The sequence below is a fragment of the Camelus bactrianus genome, chromosome 17 (assembly GCF_048773025.1).
Source record: "Camelus bactrianus isolate YW-2024 breed Bactrian camel chromosome 17, ASM4877302v1, whole genome shotgun sequence".
Taxonomy (NCBI): domain Eukaryota; kingdom Metazoa; phylum Chordata; class Mammalia; order Artiodactyla; family Camelidae; genus Camelus; species Camelus bactrianus.
The window spans coordinates 33676542-33697132 of NC_133555.1; the positions used below are offsets into that span (position 1 = coordinate 33676542).

Below are 20591 nucleotides of genomic sequence, written 5' to 3' on the forward strand. Positions count from 1 at the left end.
CCTTAGTTTGCCCATCTAAGAAATGGAGGGTGGAACTGCCCACCTGGTCTGACAGCTTCCTTTCCTGTATGCCTCTCCAAGTTTATTCCTTTGTCCAGCTTGTCCTCCCTATGTATGCAGCTGTGCCCACTGTGTGTCCAGTCCCACACCCACCATACCCCCACTGTGTAGTGAGCCCTCTGCCCACTGTGAGAATGGCCCTGTAACCACTGTATCCCCACTATGACCCATCCTGTAATTGTGACTTGACTGGCCCAGTGTCCACTGTGGCCTAGGCCTATGCCCAGTGTTCTAGCCTCCTTCTGGCCAAGGTGAAATTGACACAATGTGACAAAGGCTAGAACATTCTGACTTGAGGATTCTGAGCAGAGGCCCCACCCCCGTCCGAGTTGTGCCCATCCCCACCCCTGTGGGATACTGGTCCTGGGCCTCAAGGACATGTGGCTCTGGGGAGGGGGCTCTGGGAGGCACAGGCAGAGGAGAACCATCTGGAGCAGAAAGACTGCCAAGGAGCTGCTGTCCCTGGAGTGGGAGCCGGGGAACATGGGGGAGGGGAGTTTGGGCCTGAGCCTGGGCCCCTCACCCACTTCTGCCTCTTAGGACTGAGTGGTGAAGGAGCTTTGGACCCCTAAAGGGCCTCGTGTCACACACTTGGAACTGCATCCCTGGGTTAGGGTTTAAGTCTCAAGTTGCCACTTGGGAACCGGGGAGAAAGAGTAAGTCTGGCATCTGAGGTAGACTGGGAACCCAGGTGCTTCCTCAGCATCTCCTCTGCCTACCTTTCTCCCTTGGCCTTATATACACTCCCACCTCCAGGAGCACTGCCCTCACGCAAGGGCTGGCCTGGGCCGAGTGGCCACCTGGCTGGCAAGGAGAGAGAAGGCCAGTCCAGAGTTGGCTGACTTCACTGGCATCCCTTGGCCTTTCTGTCTCCCAGGGTTCCATGCGCAGGCCCCCACTCCTCAGGGGGGTGGGGCCCCTGGTTTCCCACACTCTGTCACCCTCCCCCAGGTCACTGGGGGCTGTGATGTGTGGAGTTGCCATGGCAATGAAGTGGGGGCAGGGCACCTAGGGCATGGAGCAGGACTATGGAAGTCACCAAGAAAGTGGGGGACCCTGATCCATCGGGCCCCCAGGGCCAACCCTTGGCTGGTAGCCAGCAGCTGGGGGGTGGCCTTAGAGGGTCCCAGGGACCCTGGATAAACTCAGGATCTGTATACTTGAGGCAGGGTTTGTCACTGTCTACCGAGGCCATCACTGATGGGGCCTATGGCCCAGCCTCCCAGACCCACACCCCCAAGCCCACTCACCAGCAACTCCAGGACCCTGCTGAGGTTAGCTCCCAATGTGGCTGTGAGCAGGCCTCCCAGGATGCCCTGACCCTCTCCTCCACTAGCCCGTTTCCAAGCCCCGTCGTGGGAGCCCAAACACATCTCATCATGGAGAACAGGACCCTGGCCTTACCTGTGTGCACGCGCAGTGACGGTACCAGTGACATGGCCCAGCATGGACTCTGCTGCTCCCGGCTTCAGGTGCAGATTTCGGGGGAGGGCAAGGCTCCAGCTAAAGTTCTAGTAGGCTGGGGCAGAGGCCCCTGCAGCCCTGATCAGATAGCCCCAATGGGCATTAGAAAGAGCCGGTGGCTACCCTATTTTCTTCCAGGGGAGGATGGCTCAGCTGCAGCCCAAGTTCCTCTTCTGGCCCCAGTGCAAGATCAGGGCCAGGACAAGTGTCCATGTCCAACTCAGGCTCCTCCAGCTTCAACTCAGGCAAATATTCCAGCTCTGGATACAACCCCAGTATCAGTAGCAGTTGAAACTTACACCTGCAACCTCGACCCCCTGACTAATACTAATGCCATCACCAAGGACCTGTCCCAAGACCTCTTGCCCAGGAATTATGGCAATCAATGGTCAATCTACTCGGAGTCTTCCAAAGGGGTCACATCCTGCCAGGACAAAGTGAATTTCCATTCTCAGGATGAGCCTCCCACCCCAGCACCCACTCCAAATCAGTCCCCAGACCAGGCCCAGGAGCTCGAGGTTGCCAGAAGGCTTGTGTTACCCAAGCAGCCTGAAAACCAACTGGAGAAGCCCCTGGTCTGTACCTCCAGGCCAAGCAGCCCAAAACCAGGCTCAGGGCCCCTAGGGACCCCCAAGTCCCAGAGGGGTAGCCAGGAGATCTGCAGCTCTCAGCCATATCAGCAGCCCTTCAATGTTTGCGACAACACCTGCTCCAATGTGCCCCTGTCTGCCCACCAAGTAAACTACCACAAGCAGTCCCCAGCAGAGACTCCCAGGGAAGCCATGCAGATACCCCTCTCCAGTGCCCCTACCTGTCAGCTCCAGGATGCTGTAGAAGACCGTGTGCTGGTGTTTGATATGGCCACAGGCAATACCAGGATGGGGCTACTGTGCCATGACCCCATGGGCTCACCCGCAGTGCTGGTGGGCCTCATGCCCAGCCACTCATCCATCCGTGCCTCTGAAAATCTTCTGTCTACCCGGCCATTGGCCATGCCCATTCTCTCCCCTGACAGCAATCGCTCCAGCCTCTGGTCTACCACGCCCATGGTGTCCAGCCCTGTGCCCTCTAGCCTTTCATCTGGAAGCTACCGAGAGGTGGCCCTGGTTCCCAAGGAGGCCAGGGTCAACCTGGAGTCAGTGGACTCCCCTGGTACTGAGACACCCATCAGGATGGGGATGCTCACTGGGCCTATTCCACTGGGGATGCCCCTCCAATTTGGAGAGAGGACACTTAGCCATGCCCATGGTCCTGGCTGGTCCAAACCTGATGCTGAAAAAAATGAAGCTAGTCACACCATCTGGATGCTGGATGCCTCCAGGATGCAGGATACCTCTATGGTCCAGGCCAAGAAATTGCAGTGGATGAACTCAGAGCAGAGCCCAGAGTATGTACCACCAGCCAAAACCCAGGATGTGCCCAGACCCCAGCTCCAGAAGGATGTAGGCAGCAACAGTCAGAAAGAGGTCATTACTCCTCATCCTGACCACCCTCAGGTCCAAGATGCTGGGCAGGGTCCCCTCGGTGGTCAGCCCCCACTAGCCGAACAGTGTACCCTAGCCAGACAGCCCCCTTCAACCAGTCAGCCTCCTTCTGCAGAGCACTGTCCCCACACCAGGCAGACCTACCTTTCGGGACAGCCACCCCTAGCTGAGCAGGCCCCCTCCACCAAGCGGACTTGCCTTCCTGGTCAGCCCCCTCTTCCTGGGACACCTAATGGCAGGCAGCTTTCTCTCACTGGGCAGCCTCCCTTTTCCCAAGTGCCTCCCACCTCCACTGTGCCTACCCTCTCAAGAGGGCCCCCTGCCACTAGGGAACCTGGTCAGGCCTCCACCTTGTGCCAGGAACATGAGCCCTTGGGCCACCGTACCCACGTGGGGGTGGTTCGGGTGCCCCTGCCCCCTGAGGAGACCTGTGTCTCTGTGAACAGAGAAAAAGTTGGTGCCAGTGCTACTCAAAGCTCCAGCACACATCAGCTCTCATCCTGGCAACCTGGCTGCTCCCCCAGGGCCCAAGAGGCACAGCTGTCCCTGATCCCATTCACCACATCTGGCACTGGTTGCAAGGTCTTGCCCATGGCTATGGTGGGCCCTGAGCCCCAGGGTCCCCGGTTCAAGCTGACAGCTGAGGACATTACACACTCACCAGTGGTCGCACACCTTGGTCTGCTCCGAGGGGCCTGCTATGAGCTGGTGCCCACCGCGAACACCCTGCCAGTGCAGTCCCCAGTGCTCTGCCGCCACTCTCTGGGCCCCTACCAGGACATGGCAGCTGTGGTGATCGACACAGGCACAGGCTTCACCAAGTGTGGACTGGCTGGAGAAGACCATGTCCTGAGTGTAGTGCCCTCACGCGTACAGCTGCTCCAGCACCCGGTTCAGAGCCAGCCCAGGTATGCAGTGCCTGAGAAACGAGAGGGCTCTTACTCAGTGCTGAATCGAGGAGTGGTCTCCGACTGGGATGCGCTGGAGGTGCTGTGGCAGCACCTGTTCTACTGCAGGCTGGGTGTGCGGCCCGAGGAGCTGGCGGTGCTGGTAGCTGACTCACCCATCTCACCGCGCACCAACCGAGAAAAGGTAGCTGAAATACTCTTTGAGCGTTTCCATGTGCCAGCCATGCAGACGGTGCATCAGGCCCTGCTGGCGCTCTATGCTTATGGGCGCACCACTGGGCTGGTGCTGGGCAGTGGCCATGGCACTTCCTATGTGGCGCCCATCATCACTGGGGATCTGGCCCCACTGGACACCTACCGGCTGGATGTGGCTGGTGCTGACCTCACTGAATACCTGGCTCAGCTGTTGTTGGCAAGTGGCCACTCACCACCCAAGGCAGAGCTGGTCAACCAGATTAAAGAGGCTTGCTGCTATGTGGCCATGGACATGACAGCCGAGATGGCCCGTGCCCAGGCCCAGGCCCGGGTGGACTTTGTGCTTCCAGACAAGCAGGTCATCACGCTGGGCTCTGAGCGCTTCTGCTGCCCCGAGGCCCTCTTCCAGCCCAATCTGCTAGGCTTCAATCAGCCAGGCCTCCCACAACTAGCCCTCCTAAGTATTAGCCGGCTGGAGACCAAGCAGCAGGAGCAGCTGCTGGCTAATGTGGTGCTGGACGGTGGTAGCACCCTGTTGAATGGCTTTCCTGAACGCCTGAGACAGGAACTGGGCCCTTGTGCCACTGTACTGGGCTCTCCGCACCGTGCTGTTGCTGCTTGGCTCGGAGGTTCCATCATGGTGTCCCGAGACTCCTTCCAGAGCCTGTGGCTCAGCCGCCATGAGTACGAGGAGGAGGGCCCATGGGCCATCTACAAGCACCATCTGTGAGCACATAAAAGTTCTGGTTCTGCTTACTTTGACCACTGTGGCACATTTTAGGCAGAGGGTGGTGGAGGGAAGGGCAGGAGTCCAGGCATGGGATCAGAGATGGAGGGCTTGGCACTCTCAAGGCACCCCCTGCTTCCACACACTGGAATTCCAGGGGCCTTGGCAAGCCTATCCCTTCCAGAGCCCCAGAGCCCCTTGCCTGGCACTGGCCCTGGTCTAACCTGACCTTTACTGCACCCCAAGGGCAACCACAGAGAGTGGCTGCTGTGGGTTTTGCCCTGTTGCCCTGGCGACAAGCTCAATTACCCTTGATTGCCAGCTGGTTGCCATGGCAATTTCAAACATAATGTAATAACCCACACAGCCTGGAGTGAGTCATGAAGGGGGGGAACAGCCCCCTCCCCTAGCTCCAGAAGAAAAGACTGCTTGCCTTCCCCCATCTTGGGCCCTCTATAAGGGGCTGAGGCCAGGAAACTTGACAACAGCCAAAGGGTTCCACAGATGGCTGGGAGCATTTGTTGCCCCCAAGGGAGGATACCTGTCAGAGTCTGGACTTCTTGGGGAGCTGGCCTGGTAATGCAGGTACCACCTAAATTCTGAAGCTTGGCTGGAGCTCCATGCTGTGTTGGCAGGGGCTCTAGCAGCCAGTCAGAATTTGAAGGTATAGGAGTGCTGGCTTCTGGTGTCCTGGGGCAGGAAATCCAGGTAGTGGTGCAGATAAATCCTGGAACTTGGGTGAGAGGTACAACCTGAACTGGGGGAGGAGGCTCTGGCCTGCTTTGTAGTCTCTGTAGGTATGGAGGCTCACACCTAATCTTGTCTCTATCTAGCTCCAGTGGGAGCTGGAACTGTTCACTTTGGGCTCCCTTCTCCTCTTCAGCCTCCCAACCCATGCAGCCTCTGCCCACAAGGAGGCTGGGGTGCAGGCCTCCTCAGGAGATCCTCATAGAGACTATAGGGCAATGCCAGTGCCAATGCCAACTGCCCCTGCTCCTGTCCTCAACTCCACCCTGTGCTGAAGGACCTCCCACCCTCCTTCTGGCCACGCAGGTGGCTAGAAATCATGGCCCCTGAACTTGTCTGGCTCTAAAAAGTACAGTGAGTAATAAAGCTCTGTGTCAGCCCAGTCCCTGGCCTGGAAGAGCTGAGAGGAGGCATTCAGCTGGTGTTGCTACTTCCTGCCTGGAGGGCAGCTGCAGGTTGAAGCCAAAACACTGAAGCCCTACCTGGCCTGTGCCCCTCTGGCTGGGAGCTGAGGGACAAGCCATACCCCTGTCCCAACCCTGGGTTCTTGTTTTTAGGTTGCCCTTGCCACAAAGGGCAAAGACCCGGCTACACCCACACACATCTGAGAGTGAGGGGCTGCCCTAGAAATAGCCTATGATATAGGGTCACCCTAGCGCCTGTCCACCCTTGGGCATGGTCCACCCTTTTCCTATGTCCTGCTGTCACACCCTGAGTCAGCCTCCACAATCCTGAGGCCTGTGTCAGGCAGGAAGGGGACCCATGGCTCTAGGGACTAGCTACAGCGTCCATGTGCCCACGCCAGCAGGCATGCCTGGGTGCACACAGAATGCAAACACACATGCCCCTAGGCACCACCACACACACTGTGCTCTTGCCATCTCCCATGGCATAAGAGCACACACACACACACAGATGTACTCACACGTGTGCACATACACCCTGCCACGTGCTTTCACCCACAGGCACATGGAGTGTGCACGGGACCAAGAAGAGGTGGAGCACTGCCAGCAGTAGGCAGGGCTCTCCCGAGCTACCTCTTCCTTGCCTCTAAATCCCCCACATTTCAGCTTCTCTCTGGCCCAGCTTCTCTGTGCCTGGATGGTCGTGACCTTCAGGAAAAGCAGAAAATGTGTGTGACGTGTGTGGGGTCAGCAAGCCATGGTTCAGCTGTACCAGAGAACTCAGAGAACCACTGTTTCAATGACAGTGGGCAGACAGCAGGAAGGACTGAGAGCCAGGCCATTTATTCATTCTGCAGACACGAACTGAGCATACCGAGATGCCACACAGGCTCTTGTGCCTTTAGCCCTGGGCACAAGGTGTCCAGCTTGCCAGGAGATTCCTACTCACGGGTGGAGCTGGTGCCGTGATTCAGACCACCCAGAGCCCAGGGAGCCTGGCCTGGAAGAGGTGACCCAAAGCCAGGGAAGGATGTGAAGGACTCCTCCTCAACACCCACTTTGGAGATAGATATTGAAGGGGTCTTGTTTGAGCAGTCATCTCCCAGACTAGACTTCTAGCCACAGCCCCAGCCCTAACTTCCTCACTTGGGTAGTTGCTCCTATCAGCAGCTATGGGGAACTATGCAGGGGAGACTTATTCAACATGGCCAAGGGCTTGGAGATGATCCCACCCAGGATGAGGTCAGAAGGCTCACTGAGCGGGTTCGTGCGGGCTGGCACCCAACTCCAGGCATAGAGAAGCCTAAGCCTGACCTTCAAAAAGTGGCCTCAAGGCTTGTGAAGGTGGCAGGGCAAGCATTAGGTCCCTGTGCCTCCCTGACAAGGGACAGAGAAATGGCCTAGGACTTCCTGGCAATTCTCTGCCTCCTCCCATCAGGGGCCAGGTTGGTGGGGCACCTTGGTGCTATTGTTTTCCTGTATCCCCATATGCCAGCCCAGACCACCAATAGGGATGCCACTAATGCAACGTTCAAGGGGGATTAAACTGGAAAGAAAGCAGAGTCTACACCATGTCATAGGTAACATTTATAGCTTGGGAAATTCAGTGCCACACAGGAGGGGGCAGACTCAGTCAGCCACCCTGGCTGGGACATGGGGAAGGGAAAGGCTTTGACCTTTCAGGAGGGGAGGGTAGTGTAGGGAGGACACTGCCAACCAAGGTGTGGAGCCCTCACTTGTACTCCCCTCCCCGTGTGTTTATTAGCTGGGCAGGGGGCAGTCTGTAGTGCAGCTTGCCCTAGCGACTGCCCACTTGGTTCTTCTAAGTGGGTTCTGCTCTTTGAGTCAGGTTTTGGGAGCTGTGAGCGCCGCTTGCTTAGGGACCTGCCAAGACACTCCTGTGCAGCTCCAGGACTCAGACTTTCCCCACACCTTCTACAATGGGCATAGGAAGGCCCCTCAGGTCCCTGATTCCCCGTCAGTCCGAGGGCCTAGGAGAGCCTTTGAGAGCCGGGCCCCGGCCCGGCAGGCTAGTATTCACCGACTCCTGCTACCCCTCATCAGCCGGCTTTCGAGTGGGATTCCAGCCTCAAGCGCCTCCAGGGTCGGGGCGGAGCCTGTTGAGGGAGGCCCCGCCCCCAGCCCGCCCCCAACCCGCCCCCGGCCCGGGGTGCGAATCCGATGCAGGCGAGCGGCGGGAGATGCTGGAGGTTCGCAAGCCGAAGTGGCTGCAGCTGGCGCCGCGTCTGCCCCGCGTGCCCGGAGCGGATTCTGCTCGCCTCCCCCGGAGCCCTCGGAGCCCCTCTGAACCCGCGATCGCTTCCTCTCTGTGACAGACCAGCGCTGCAGGTGAGGGGTGAGCCAGGAAGAGGGGGCGCCCCCCGAACGCATATTGTGGGGTCTTAGAGGATTGGGTCTTTGGCTCGAGGTTCGGGTAGCCAAGTGCGCGGGGGTGCTGCGAGGGCTTGGGGTCCCGGCGGGGGCAGAGCACGCGGGCTCTGCAGATCCGGGGTTCGGCGTGCGGGGTTGGGCTAAAGTTCCCCGTCACCTCGGACGGCTCGGGGGTCCCAGGGGAAACCTGTAAGACTCAAGTCTAGGCCAGTCTCCCCTTCTTGTTCCCCATCCTACCCCCCGTCTCGCTGGGCTCCTAATTGTGAAAACATTAACCCTCCAACATTTGTGGTGCCCCTTGGCGGTAGGGGCCGAGGGCTCAGCTGCCCCTCCGGACTCCCAGAGCCGCCTCCAGCCCTTCCCAACTGCCCCCGGCCCCCTCCCTCCCGCGAAGCAGTCACTAATTTCCATGACAACGGAGAGTTCTTTATGGGCGAAAACCTGAAGGGGGCTGGGCGGGGCTGCTGCGGGGTGGGGGAGGAGGCTCAAGCCCCTGGGGACCAGCAGCCCCCAAGCCAAGATCCAGCTTCCGAGCCTTAACACGGGGGCCCGCCGGGTGTCCAGGGCACCCACCCAGAGCTGCGCAGTGGGGGTGGGGGACGCACATGTTTCTGCTGGGAGGTGCGGGGCTTGGTGCTCACACGTGTGCCTTCCGCATGTGTGTTGCTGTGCCAGCGGGGGCGAGTCAGCAGCACTGGGGAAGGGGGTCAGGGTGGCAGCACGATGGGGAGCAGGGCCCCTGGCTGGCTGGGTGAACAATGAGCGACTGAGTTTCTGCCTTCCCCAGCCTGTGGTGTCTGGCAGAGACCCTAGGCTCTCCCAGTCCCCCATAGCTCTACCAAACTGCTTTTGTCCTCACCCCCTAGGCAGAGCTTGCTCCACCAGGTTCCCTCGTAGGGAGCTGGGCTCTCTGTCCCTCACCAAAACCTCAGTCTGCAGCAGTCCAGCCCTTGTTCTGACCCTCCTCCAAGGCCCAGGCTTTAAGCCCCCCAAGGACCGCCTGTGGTGACCTGGTGCCCTCACCCACAATTGAGTCCTATCAGCTTTGGGCACCTGCTGGGCCCCAGTTTCCTCAAGTAGGGAATTGATGTCTCCACTCCCCTCAGTGTCAGGCTGGCCCTGGGGTGGAGCAGAGGCTCCTTTCCCTTTTACAGCATTTGATGTGGGCCCTCAGGTGCCATAGGCTGCCTTTCCTGTATCAGCTACTGGCCCTTCTCGGCAGCCCTTGTGCTGGCCACCACTCACTAGCAGGTGGGCAGTCCTTGCCCTGGGAGAAGGCCACAGAGTCAGTGATCTCCATCCAGGGAAACTGAGGCCGAGTGGGAGGGGGAATGCTGTGTAGTTGTTATCCTATTTCTAGGTTGCTCAGGGTGCTGTTTCTGGCCCTCAGACAGAATCCATTGTTGGGGAGGGGGATGGCGGTGACAGGGAATTAGGCTGAGCTGCAAGAGAGGCCCTGGGGACCCAAGGCCTCTAGAGGACAGTGGATCGGGTTGGGGGTGGCTGGGGAGTCTAGGCATAGCTGGGTCAGCTGAGAGGAGGCGCTGTAAAGTGAAACAGCCAGGTCTCCAAGCTTCATTTCCATCCCCCATGCCTGTGCCTTCAACATGGTGGACCTGCCTTACCTAAGCTGCCGTGATGACAGGGAGAGGGGCTGAGGAACTGTTCCAACTGAGGGGACTGCAACAGCTGGCCTCTTCCACAGGGCTACTGCTGTCCCACACCACGTTCAGTGCATGTCTAGGGGGATACAGGAGGGTTCCTTCTCAAAGGTCCAGGCACCAGGGGCAGCTCCTGGCCCAGGTGTTCAGAGCACATGGTCATGGAGGCCTTAGGGCCCTGCTGGGCACCCATGGGCCCCTTCAACCCCCCTGCCCCCCTTCCCTCCTGTGTCCTTGTGCCTGTGTCCTTTTTACTCTGTCGCCTCTTTGCTCCCCTTCCATTGCAGGTTCTGCCTTTGTCTCTCTGTGTCCCTGCCCCCTCTCTCTTTTCTAAAGTCTCGCAACTCCCCACTGCCCCTTTCTTCACAGGGACCAGGGTCACAGAACCCATGGGGAAGGAATCAGGCCAAAGTCTCAGGGAATTCTTGGAGAAAGGGTTTAAACAACATCTCTCCCCTCCCCTCCCCTTTTTAAAAACTTCCATCACCATAGCAACCCTTTACTCTGGGGCCTTCCCTGCATTCCCCCTCCTCCACCCACAGGGAAGCAGGGCCCCTAGTGGATTTTCCTTCAGGGGCTCAAAGATTGGAACTCCAGGTGCCTGGAAGGGGCCAATTGGCTCTTGGCTCTGCCTGCATATTGAAGGCTGAACTTTCTGGAGGTAGCACTGGATTGTGTGCCACCCCTGAGACTAGAGAGCACCCCGCCCCCACATCCTCCCTCATTAGACAGGAGAGAGTCAGTAGAAACTATGGACCATGGTTTAGCTAGAGCCTGAGGCCCAGCCAGGGCAACACCCTGCCCAGTTACCTAAAGCAATTGGATAGTGGGCAGGAAGCTGGACTCTGTCTTGTTACACTAAACACTAAGAGTGAAGTCTCTGATTCTGCCTGTCCTGTTGCTGAAGACTTGGCTGTCGCCTGCGCAGGGCTTGGGCCTAGGCACGTCTATTACAGCAGGAAGCCCAGGCCCGGTCCCTGAGAGGAGAGCAGGGAAGGGGAGCGGGTGCTTGCAGACTGGTGTTCACAGCTACCACTAAATCAGGAGGTGTTGCCCACAGTTAGTTGTTGGGAGGCAACCAGAGGCCTCCTGGGCCTCTCCGGGCCTTTCTAGATTTGCTGCAAGGCCTGGAGCCCCACATGGAGAGGACCAGGGTGGCAGGAAACTCCTGATTATGGCTACGAAAGCTATGGCCTGAACCAGGCTGAACCCAGTGCAGGAGGGGCTAGGACTCTAATGTGGGACCCTTCAGCCTCTGGAGCTGGCCTCTGTCCCATTCCAGCTCCCCCTGGGCCCTGCTTGCCTTAGGCTGCAGTAGGGCCCCTAGGGGACCATTTATTACCAAGGCACCAACAGGCAGAGGCTCCCTCAGCATTGTCTGAGGGGTCAGACCTGAGGAGCAGGCAGTGGCTAGGGAATGCTTGGCCCTCAGACTCCCTTAGAGGCTCCCCCAGGCTCTGCACTTCCCCCAAGCTCCCTTTGGACAGCCCCCTGTACACAACATTCAACTTCTCAGTTTCTCTGCAGAGGATGGAAGGAACCATGTCTCAAGGGAAACAGTGCTATGGGGCTTCTGTGCCCTCCCATGTCCCAGCGTGGGACTGAGGCCTAGCCCGGGTCCTGTGTCACGGGAGGAGAGCGCTCTACTATTGGATGTGGAATCTGGGCTGTTCAGGCCATGGGGGTGAGAAATGCAAACCCCCTTTCTGTCTGGCCTTCTGCTGTTCTTAAAGCTGTCCCTCGGCTGTTACTCCCAACTTTGGGGCCAGGGACCCCCTTGTTGCAAGCAGGTGTCAGGGGCTTGGTACGTACACCACACTGGAAGCCTCCCAGGCAGCAGCAGTGGGTAGCAGATGGTAAAGTGGGTGGGGGTGGAGGAGACCAAGACGCTAATCAGAAGCAGCCCCCCTTTCTCCTCTCTTTGCCCTGGGGCCAGGTTGGAGGTGGAGGCAAAAGTGAGTGCAGTGATGCTGGTGAGGAGAAGCAGTCACTGGCTGAGATCAGTGCAGCCATGGTAGGGGGAAGGCAGATCCACTCCACCCCCTGCCATAAGGTTTTAGGGTCTAGCTCCAGGCTGATGTGACAGAGCAGAGGCCCAGATTTCTGTCGGGGAGACAAACCCCCAAGACCAGCCCTGGGTCCCTGTGGGCATGAGTGCATATGCACGGCCGAAAGCTGGGCCAAGATCAGGGACAGGCTTATACAAAACCTCCCACGCCACGTGGCTGAGCAGGGAGCTGTTGGCGTGGGGTAGGGGGAAGTGGAGGTTGTGGAAGTTATCTCAGGGAAGGGCCATTTTGATTCAAGAGCTTCAGGATTGTTGTAGACAATCTGTGGCACAAACAACCTTATTATGTCAGATAGCACAACGAAAGAAGAGATTTAGCCCTGGTCTCAGCACCTAGCCTGTGTGGAGGTTGCTTCACAGGGAGGCCCAAGTGGGCAGTGCCTTGCCAGTGCCCATACTTCCTGCCGTTGAGTGGACACAGTTGAGCTGGCGAGTTACCTGTTGTTGATTGTTTAGGTAGTTGCTGATTTTTTTATGTTATAAATAACTGTACCATGACAAATAGGATACTGATGGGAGGCTTTGGGGGAAGGGCATTCCTGCCAGAGGCAGTGGTGTAATCAGAATAACAGAGCTGGGACACAGGCCCCTCCCGGTCCTCCTGGAGGACCTGTGGGCTAAGGTACCACTCTCTTGCCCAGTATACAGCCCTTGGATCGCAGCCTGGGAAGAGAATCACTGCACATAAGAGCCATTGAGGAGACTGATGCCAGCCCCCTCCCCTGGATTGTTAGGGCATAGAGATGGGTGGCCAGCAGTGGTGGGTGGCCGTGCCTCTGTTCTCAGCTGTGAGAGTGGGATTCTAACCACATGCTACTCCCTGGCAGATGCAGGAGCAGGGCTGTGACCATGGCGGCAAAGATACGCAGCCGGGGATGATCTTCAAAGCTTCTCTTGTTTGCCTCCGCAGTGCCTCACAAGATGGCTTAAGCCCTGGCTTGAATCACACTGATGAAATGCATTTGTGTTCCCTGAGCCCAAAGAACCTGGATCAGGGAATGATGGAATTTATTCCCTAATGCGGAGGGCAAATTTGAGGGAGAAATTTCAGGACTGTGACCCCTGGGAAGTGGTCACTTCCCACTGGGAGGAAGCAAGCAGCAGCCAGGGCTGGCCAGGGGGTTGTGTGGGTCCTGGCCTTTGATCATGGCTGGCAGAGTCCCTCTGACCAAGCTGCTTCCTCTGGTGGTGGCTTCCTCTCTCCCCAACTACCTTGTGGCTGTGAGTCACTCCAGGTAGGGGGACATCTGGGTAGCCAAAGCCCTAGCCCAAGCCCTTTGCAAAGCAGGTGCTAATCAGGATGGATGGAGACTGCACAGTCAGCAGAGGCAGAGCAGTTTGAATGCAGCCTCAGTGTGAAGCTTGTTGCCACCCCACTGTCACACTGACCAGCTATTATGGAGGCAGACTCTAGGTCAGGTCTGCAAAGGTCCAGACACTGTCACCAACTCCCCTTCTGAAGTTTACTTCTGAGCAAGGGCTGTGAGTGCCTTTTCCTTTGGGTGCTGGAGCCAGTCCATTCAGCACCGCAGATGAGGATTGGGCTGGTAGGGTTGTAGACCCGTGGGGCGCCATGCTCCGGGTGCCAGAGTGCCTGGAACCTACTGCAGTCAGCTGGGTGTGGTCACTTTTCTACCTGGGACACCCACCCCTGGCCTGGGCCTTTCCCCTGGACCTCACTGCCCAGGTTTCCTATGGACCCTGGCAGTCAGGCACTAGGCAGGCTTGTCTTGCTTTTCCGGACCATTACCCCTGCACACCTGCTGGCAAATCCTTTCCCTCTAAGGCCCAGCCCTAATGCTGCTTCTTCCCTAAAGCCTTTCCTCACTTCTCTCCCCAGATAGGGGTTCTCCCTCTGAGAGATCCCCCAAACACTGTGCCTGAATGTGATATTTATCAGATCAAAGTAATCACAGTGAAAATCCAACAAAATTAAAAAGTGATAGATATAAATCTGCTTCTCTGACATCCAATTCTTTACCCCAAAGAGAACGTTTATTTTCTTAGGTGTCTTTCCAGAAAAGAGTTGGTGAGTAAACACTAGTATATAAATTAAAAAAAATTTACCCAAATGCAGCACACTTTACCCACCATTCTGTTCCCTGCTTTTTCATTTATTACATATCTCAGAGACTGTCCTACAGAAGCACATTTAGATCTATTTAATTCTTTTTAGTAGCTACCAAGTATTCTTCAGTATGGATGGCCATAATTTTACAAATATTTTTAAATTATGAAATATGACCAAAATCTAGGAATGTGCCTAAAACTTGTAAGCAGGTTTTAACAAATTGTAAAGGGAACCCCTTTGAACCCACCACTCGGGTTCAGAAACAGGTCCTGCAGAATTCCCACATGTGACCTGACTCAATCACAACCTCTCTCTTGCTCTTGGACTCATGGTATTTATTTCCTAGTGTTTCTTTATATATAGTTTTACCAGTATGTCTGCAACATTAGACAGTATAGGTTAGTTGTGCCTGTTTTGAACTCTGTTTTGGTAGAGTCACGCTCTTTGTATTTTTTTTTTTTTCACTCCACAGCATTGATGAGATTGACCATGTGGTTGGCTACAGATATAGCTCCTCATTTCCATTGTTGTATAATATTTCATTGTGTGACTCTACCACAGTACATCCTGCTGTTGATAGATATTTGGTCTGTTTCCAGTTTGGGGTAATTGCTGCCATGAGCATCCTTGTATGAAATGTCCTGCTGCGCAAATGGACATGTTTCTGTAGGGCATCTATATAGCAGTGTGATTGCTGGTTCATAGGGTATGTTTGACTTCAGACTTCAGTAGTTTTACCAAATTGTTTTGCAGAGGGGAGACTTGTCCTCCACCAGCAGTGCTCATGTTCTCCACATCTTTGCCAACATTTGGCATCATCAGACTTTCAGAGATGACTCTCTGATGGGTCAGTAGTTAGAGTCCCCTTCATCTGGGAAACAACTGAAATTTAAACAGATCATTTGATAAATCTTCTTTTGATTACATATAATGCAAAATGATTCCCTGATATGTCAGTTTAATACATTTTTCATAAGCAGGGTCTGTCACAGTTGAGCAGCCAAACTGAGTGGCTGGAGGTGTGGCCAGAAAAGCAGGGCTAGGATCCGAGCCTGACCACCCTCCAGCCCTTCCTGGTGCAGACTCTGCCCCTGGCCTGGTCTGAATCAGACTGGGGTCTCCCAAAGGCAACCTCTGTGTGCAAGGAGAAGTGGGGAGTAGTACAGCTGAGCCAGACCCCAACCTGCCCCCAGCTCAGAGCCTGGCAATGCCGTTTGGGTGTGTGACTCTCGGCGACAAGAAGAACTATAACCAGCCGTCGGAGGTGACCGACAGATATGACTTGGGACAGGTCATCAAGACGTGAGTGCCGGGTCTGTTGGGCAAGGGTGGGCAGGCAAGGGCTGCGGAAAGGGGCACAGAATATAGCCCGTGCTGAGTGGAGTGCCTGCTGGCTGCAGTGAGGAGTTCTGTGAGATCTTCCGGGCCAAGGACAAGACGACAGGCAAGCTACACACCTGCAAGAAATTCCAGAAGCGGGACGGCCGCAAGGTGCGGAAGGCAGCCAAGAACGAGATAGGCATCCTCAAGATGTGAGTGTGAGGCCTGGGGGTGGGGTGAGGTAGGGTAGGGGAGGCAGCAGGTAAGGGCTTCAAGGGCTGGTAGCTTCAAGCAGTACCAGCCTCTGGCTAGTTAGTCTGCTGTGGTCCACAGTGGCAACCAGAGCCTCTCTTAGGAGTTTACCCAGCCCTAACTATTGGCTCTCCTCTCTGCTGCTAGGGTGAAGCATCCCAACATCTTGCAACTGGTGGATGTGTTTGTGACCCGCAAGGAGTACTTTATCTTCTTGGAGCTGTGAGTGTGGGTCTGGGTTTCCGGGATTACTCAGTCCCCAGGGTCTTTACCTGCTCTGCCCTCTGCAGCCGGGGAAAGCCCCTCCTTCTGGATCCTTGGGGTCTCAGGTCTCTGTGCCTTGCCCAGCCAGCTGCCTGGTGTAGGCAGCCTACCCACATGCTCCTGCCCTACCCCCAATTCTGCCCACGCCGGGCTCAGGGGCTGGTGTCCTTCAGGGCCACGGGGAGGGAGGTGTTTGACTGGATCCTGGACCAGGGCTACTACTCGGAGCGAGACACAAGCAACGTGGTGCGGCAGGTCCTGGAGGCAGTGGCCTACCTGCACTCACTCAAGATCGTGCACAGGAACCTCAAGGTGAGGATAGTAGCCAGGTCAAAGGGTCAGGAGGCAGCCGGCCTGGGGCTGGGATGGGCTGCACCTTGGGGCCTTGGTCCAGCCTCTGAGATTTCCATGGTGTCTTCCTCTGCCCACCCATATGCCATTCCTGGCCTGAGCAGCTGGAGAACCTGGTTTACTACAATCGGCTGAAGAACTCAAAGATCGTCATCAGCGACTTTCACCTGGCTAAGCTAGAGAATGGCCTGATCAAGGAGCCCTGTGGGACCCCCGAGTACCTGGGCAAGCAGGGGGTGGGGCAGGGCAGGGTGGGAGACAGCCTTTAAGGAGTGGCTCTGGGTAGGGGGGAAGGAAGTCCCCATCCCAGGAAATGGATGTGAGTGGTACAAGGCCTGGCCAGGCCTGATATTGACCAGCAGGTGGACACTGTTTGCAGCCCCGGAGGTGGTAGGCCGGCAGCGATATGGACGCCCTGTGGACTGCTGGGCCATTGGAGTCATCATGTACATCCTGTAAGTGGATGAGCCGGCAAACAAGCTTGCAGCCAGATGGGGTGGGGGGTCTGTGTCCATGGCCTTCCAGTGACCCTGCCCTTGGCCCTCCATGAAGGCTTTCAGGGAACCCACCTTTCTACGAGGAGGTGGAGGAAGATGACTATGAGAACCATGATAAGAATCTCTTCCGCAAGATCCTGGCTGGCGACTATGAGTTTGACTCTCCATACTGGGATGACATTTCTCAGGCTGGTGAGGAGACCTGCTCTCAGCCTTCTCTGATGGACTCTGATCCTAACCCCCAGCCCACTCATCCCCTCTAGACAGTGAGATGGGGTGCCCATGTCTAGCTCTCTCTGGTTTTCTCCCCAGCCAAAGACCTGGTCACAAGGCTGATGGAGGTGGAGCAAGACCAGCGGATCACTGCGGAAGAAGCCATCTCCCATGAGTGGTGAGCAGGGCCCGGGAAGGATGGGAGGAGAGGCCAGGGTTCCCTTGGCCTCTGTCCTCCTCACACTTAGCAGCCTCCATACTTGAGGCCTCGAGTTGGGGTTGGAAGGGCACCCAGAGCTCAGGCCAGCCCAGAGGGTCTGCCTGGTAATCCCTTGATCTTACAAGGGAAGGGCTGGGTACAATCTCCATGAAGGCCATACTCCTTCAGATCCAGACGCACTTGCACTCTTTCCAGGATTTCTGGCAATGCTGCTTCTGATAAAAACATCAAGGACGGTGTCTGTGCCCAGATTGAAAAGAACTTTGCCAGGGCTAAGTGGAAGGTAAGGCTTGGATGCCTCCCTTTTCTGGCTTGATCTCAAGAGCTCTTTCTGGCGCCATAGTTTTCTTGCCTGCATCACATCCCTGTAGCCACACACAGGCTTTTCTTCAAACATCAGGTGTAGCTGGAGCCACTGTTACTACTTGAAGCAGGTGTGCTGAGCAGCTGGGTTCCTGGCCCTGGGGTGGTCAGAGGCAGCCGGGGCACTATGGAATGGTCTGGGTTTGGCCTCTGGGGAAGGAATGGATACAGCTTCCATAAGCTTCACTCTGAGCCTCTATCCACTGTCCTTTCAGAAGGCTGTCCGAGTGACCACCCTCATGAAACGGCTCAGGGCACCGGAGCAGTCCAGCACAGCTGCAGCCCAGTCTGCCCCAGCCACAGACACTGCCACTCCTGGGGCTGCAGGTGGGGCCACTGCTGCAAGTGGAGCTGCCCCAGCTCTTGGGGGCAGTGCCACCCCAGCCACAGTGGGTGATGCTGCAAAGAGTGATAATATAGCCCCCGCAGACCGTAGTGCCACCCCAGCCACAGATGGCAGTACCACCCCAGCCACTGATGGGAGTGTCACCCCAGCCACTGATGGGAGCATCACTCCAGCCACTGATGGGAGTGTCACCCCAGCCACTGACAGAAGTGTTACTCCAGCTACTGATGGGAGAGCCACACCAGCCATGGAAGAGAGCACCACCCAAAGCAGTGCCACACCGGCCACCAAAGCTGCTGCCACCCCTGGGCCGGCTTTAGCCCAGCCGGACAGCACAGCCCCAGGGGGCGCAACAGGCCAGGCTCCACCCTCTAGTAAAGGGGAAGAGGCTGCTGGCTCTGCCCAGGAGTCTCGGAGGGAGGAGGCCAGCTGAGTGGGCAGACTGGTGGGGGGGGCGGGGGATGGGCAAGAGGGTGGGAGAGTGGATGAGGGGCTTCTCACTGTACATAGAGTCACTGGCATGATGCCCTCACTCCCCCCGCCCCTGCCTCCTAGCATGGGGCATGTCTGGGGGCCACAGGAGAGCAGTCTCATCTCCTGTGGGTATGTGCATTGAGTGGTGGGCAGGCCAGAAGCAGGACCAGCCCCAGCCCCTGCATGGATTCCTTGTGGCTTTTCTGTCTTTTGCTAGCTTTATCAGTTTCTGTTCCTTGTGGGATGCTGCTCTAGGGATACTCAGGAGGTCCCTGCTCCCCTCCCTCTTCCCTTTTTGCCTCACAATTCCCCTTGGCCGGCCCTGCAAGTCCCATCCTCTCCCAGGCCCTAAACTTGGGTGGCCTTGCCCTGAGAGCTGGTCCTCCAGCGAGGCCCTGTCAGCGGTCTTAGGCTCTTGCACATGAAGGTATGTGCCTGTGGTATGTGTGCTGCTCTAGGAGTGGAAACAGGCTGGTACAGAGAATGCAATCATCTAGGGCAGTAGGCTTTTAGACAAGACTAGTCGCATGACTGGGGGCACTGCTTGGTAGCCGTGGGGGTCTTCAGAAATGAAAGAGAGTTAGAGGGTAGAAGCTTCCATTTTTGTCTCTGGGAAGTCTCTCCCAAGACCCTAGTGCTGTTTCCTGCCCTCCTGGGTCCTGTAGTGGGTTGCCCTGTGCCCTGAGCTTCATGAGCCTGTAAGAGGGAGGAGGAGCAATTAGGATGTGGCAATGAGACCTGGGAGGGCAGAGTAGGCCCAGCACCTAGTATACCAGTCTAGCTGGGTCCTTACCATGGGCCAAAGAAGGAAGGTTAACATCTCCTGGCTCTTCCCAGATGGCCCCCCTCAGGCTCAGTCCACCATTCTCTCCATCCTGGGGGGCCTGCTGCATGGCAGTGTCCTGCAGTCTTATTTAGGGGTCTGCCCTTCACAGGGGCAGACTTTCTGCTCTCCCAATTCAACAACAAAATAGAGAGGAACACTCTCTATGTCTATGACCCACTTCCCCTTCTATCAAGGCTGGGAGAGAGGCCCAGGTGCCTCTGAACCATGCTGAGTTGCGTTTGCTGGGATGAGGGAGTAGAATAAAGCTCCCCAGTTTCATGATGGAGGTTCCTGGCAGGTGCCCTTTGTCAGACCCCACTACAGCCTGGACGGGCAGCCATACTGGTCCCAGCCCTCGCTTGGCACTCGGGGGTAGTCCTGCCCTTCTCCCTGCATGCCTGTGGGTCTGCTCTGGTGTATGAAGGTTGGTGGGCTGTGTGCCTGCTGAACCTGGCAAATAAATGTCACTCTGCCAAAGCCTCTGGCCACCCTCTTGCCTTTGCTTCCTATATATTACTGGGGAAGGGCCCCTGGAAGGCAGTGGGGAGGGGAGAAGCCGGGAGTAGGTCCACAGGTAGTGGTCTGTGCTCAATGCCATGTGGACTGCTTGGGCTGAGAGAACAGATCATCCTCACCACAGTATATTCCTTGATGGTGGAGGGGTGATCCTCTGGACTCTAGAAATCCATGTGGGTGGTGGGTCCTGTGCTGGGCTTATGCCAAGGAATAACCTCTGGGCTGCTGTTCTGACAAGTCCTATTGAACAAGGAGCCCTTGTCTTGACTTAGGCATAGACCTAGAACCCACCAAGGGCCATAGGGAGAAACGTTGCCCGTGGCCAAAGTGGGCTTCCCTGGATTGCCGAGTGGGTGCAGGGTGGGCATCACACAAAGATTCTATTCTGCCCTTTGTGTTGATTCCTCCTTTCTATGAACAAAACCTTTGCGTTCTGCATAGGCCCCAAGGACTTCATGCTGGGTCTGCTTCAGGTGGAATAGATCAGCCTTATATTATGGGGCTTTACCTAATGTTTCTTCTGAGGAGAGGGGAGTAACACTGCTAAAATTAGTTAAGCACGAAAACTCCTAGGAAGGCTTATTCCAGCCCTGATCAGCCCAGGTGAACTCTCCAGGGATGCTGCTCTTTGTCAGAGAAGACCCCCACAAAGATAACTTCTCTGATGTGGGAATAAAAAAGGTTTGTTAGTCACTTGTCTGTGAAGCATCTGAGCCTCCAAAATTCCAACCCTACTGCAGTCCTGAGGCAAAACTGATCTTCCTGAGAG

General features: G+C 56.5%; 2 protein-coding genes across 3 annotated transcripts; both read left to right on the forward strand.

The window, feature by feature from the left end:
* Positions 1-819: 819 nt before the first annotated feature.
* Positions 820-4841, forward strand: LOC105080310 (uncharacterized). The gene has a single exon (XM_010969256.2). The coding sequence runs from the start codon at positions 1089-1091 to the stop codon at positions 4839-4841; it is 3753 nt and encodes a 1250-aa protein (XP_010967558.1). The 5' UTR covers positions 820-1088.
* A 3318-nt stretch (positions 4842-8159) lies between these two features.
* On the forward strand, positions 8160-19781 carry CAMKV (CaM kinase like vesicle associated). 2 transcript variants are annotated; one of them, XM_074344875.1, is made up of 11 exons: positions 8160-8338; positions 15308-15482; positions 15581-15712; positions 15900-15974; positions 16190-16328; positions 16472-16592; positions 16747-16822; positions 16920-17056; positions 17177-17255; positions 17493-17580; positions 17876-19781. In XM_074344875.1, exons 2-11 carry the CDS (start codon positions 15388-15390, stop codon positions 18437-18439), a joined length of 1506 nt encoding a protein of 501 aa, XP_074200976.1. In that variant the 5' UTR covers positions 8160-8338; positions 15308-15387; the 3' UTR covers positions 18440-19781. The 2 variants fall into 2 exon arrangements, with proteins under 2 accessions (XP_074200976.1, XP_074200975.1); XM_074344874.1 differs by having other exon boundaries at positions 15374-15482; positions 17876-19779.
* The last annotated feature ends 810 nt before the right edge of the window (positions 19782-20591 follow it).

Excerpts from the sequence above, each read along its gene's own strand:
- LOC105080310 (XM_010969256.2), top strand. The coding sequence starts at position 1,089 with ATGGAAGTCACCAAGAAAGTGGGGGACCCTGATCCATCGGGCCCCCAG.
- CAMKV (XM_074344875.1), top strand. The coding sequence starts at position 15,388 with ATGCCGTTTGGGTGTGTGACTCTCGGCGACAAGAAGAACTATAACCAG. Across the intron at positions 16,593-16,746 it reads TGGGACCCCCGAGTACCTGG|CCCCGGAGGTGGTAGGCCGG; the intron begins GCAAGCAGGGGG and ends CACTGTTTGCAG. Across the intron at positions 16,823-16,919 it reads GGAGTCATCATGTACATCCT|GCTTTCAGGGAACCCACCTT; the intron begins GTAAGTGGATGA and ends CCCTCCATGAAG.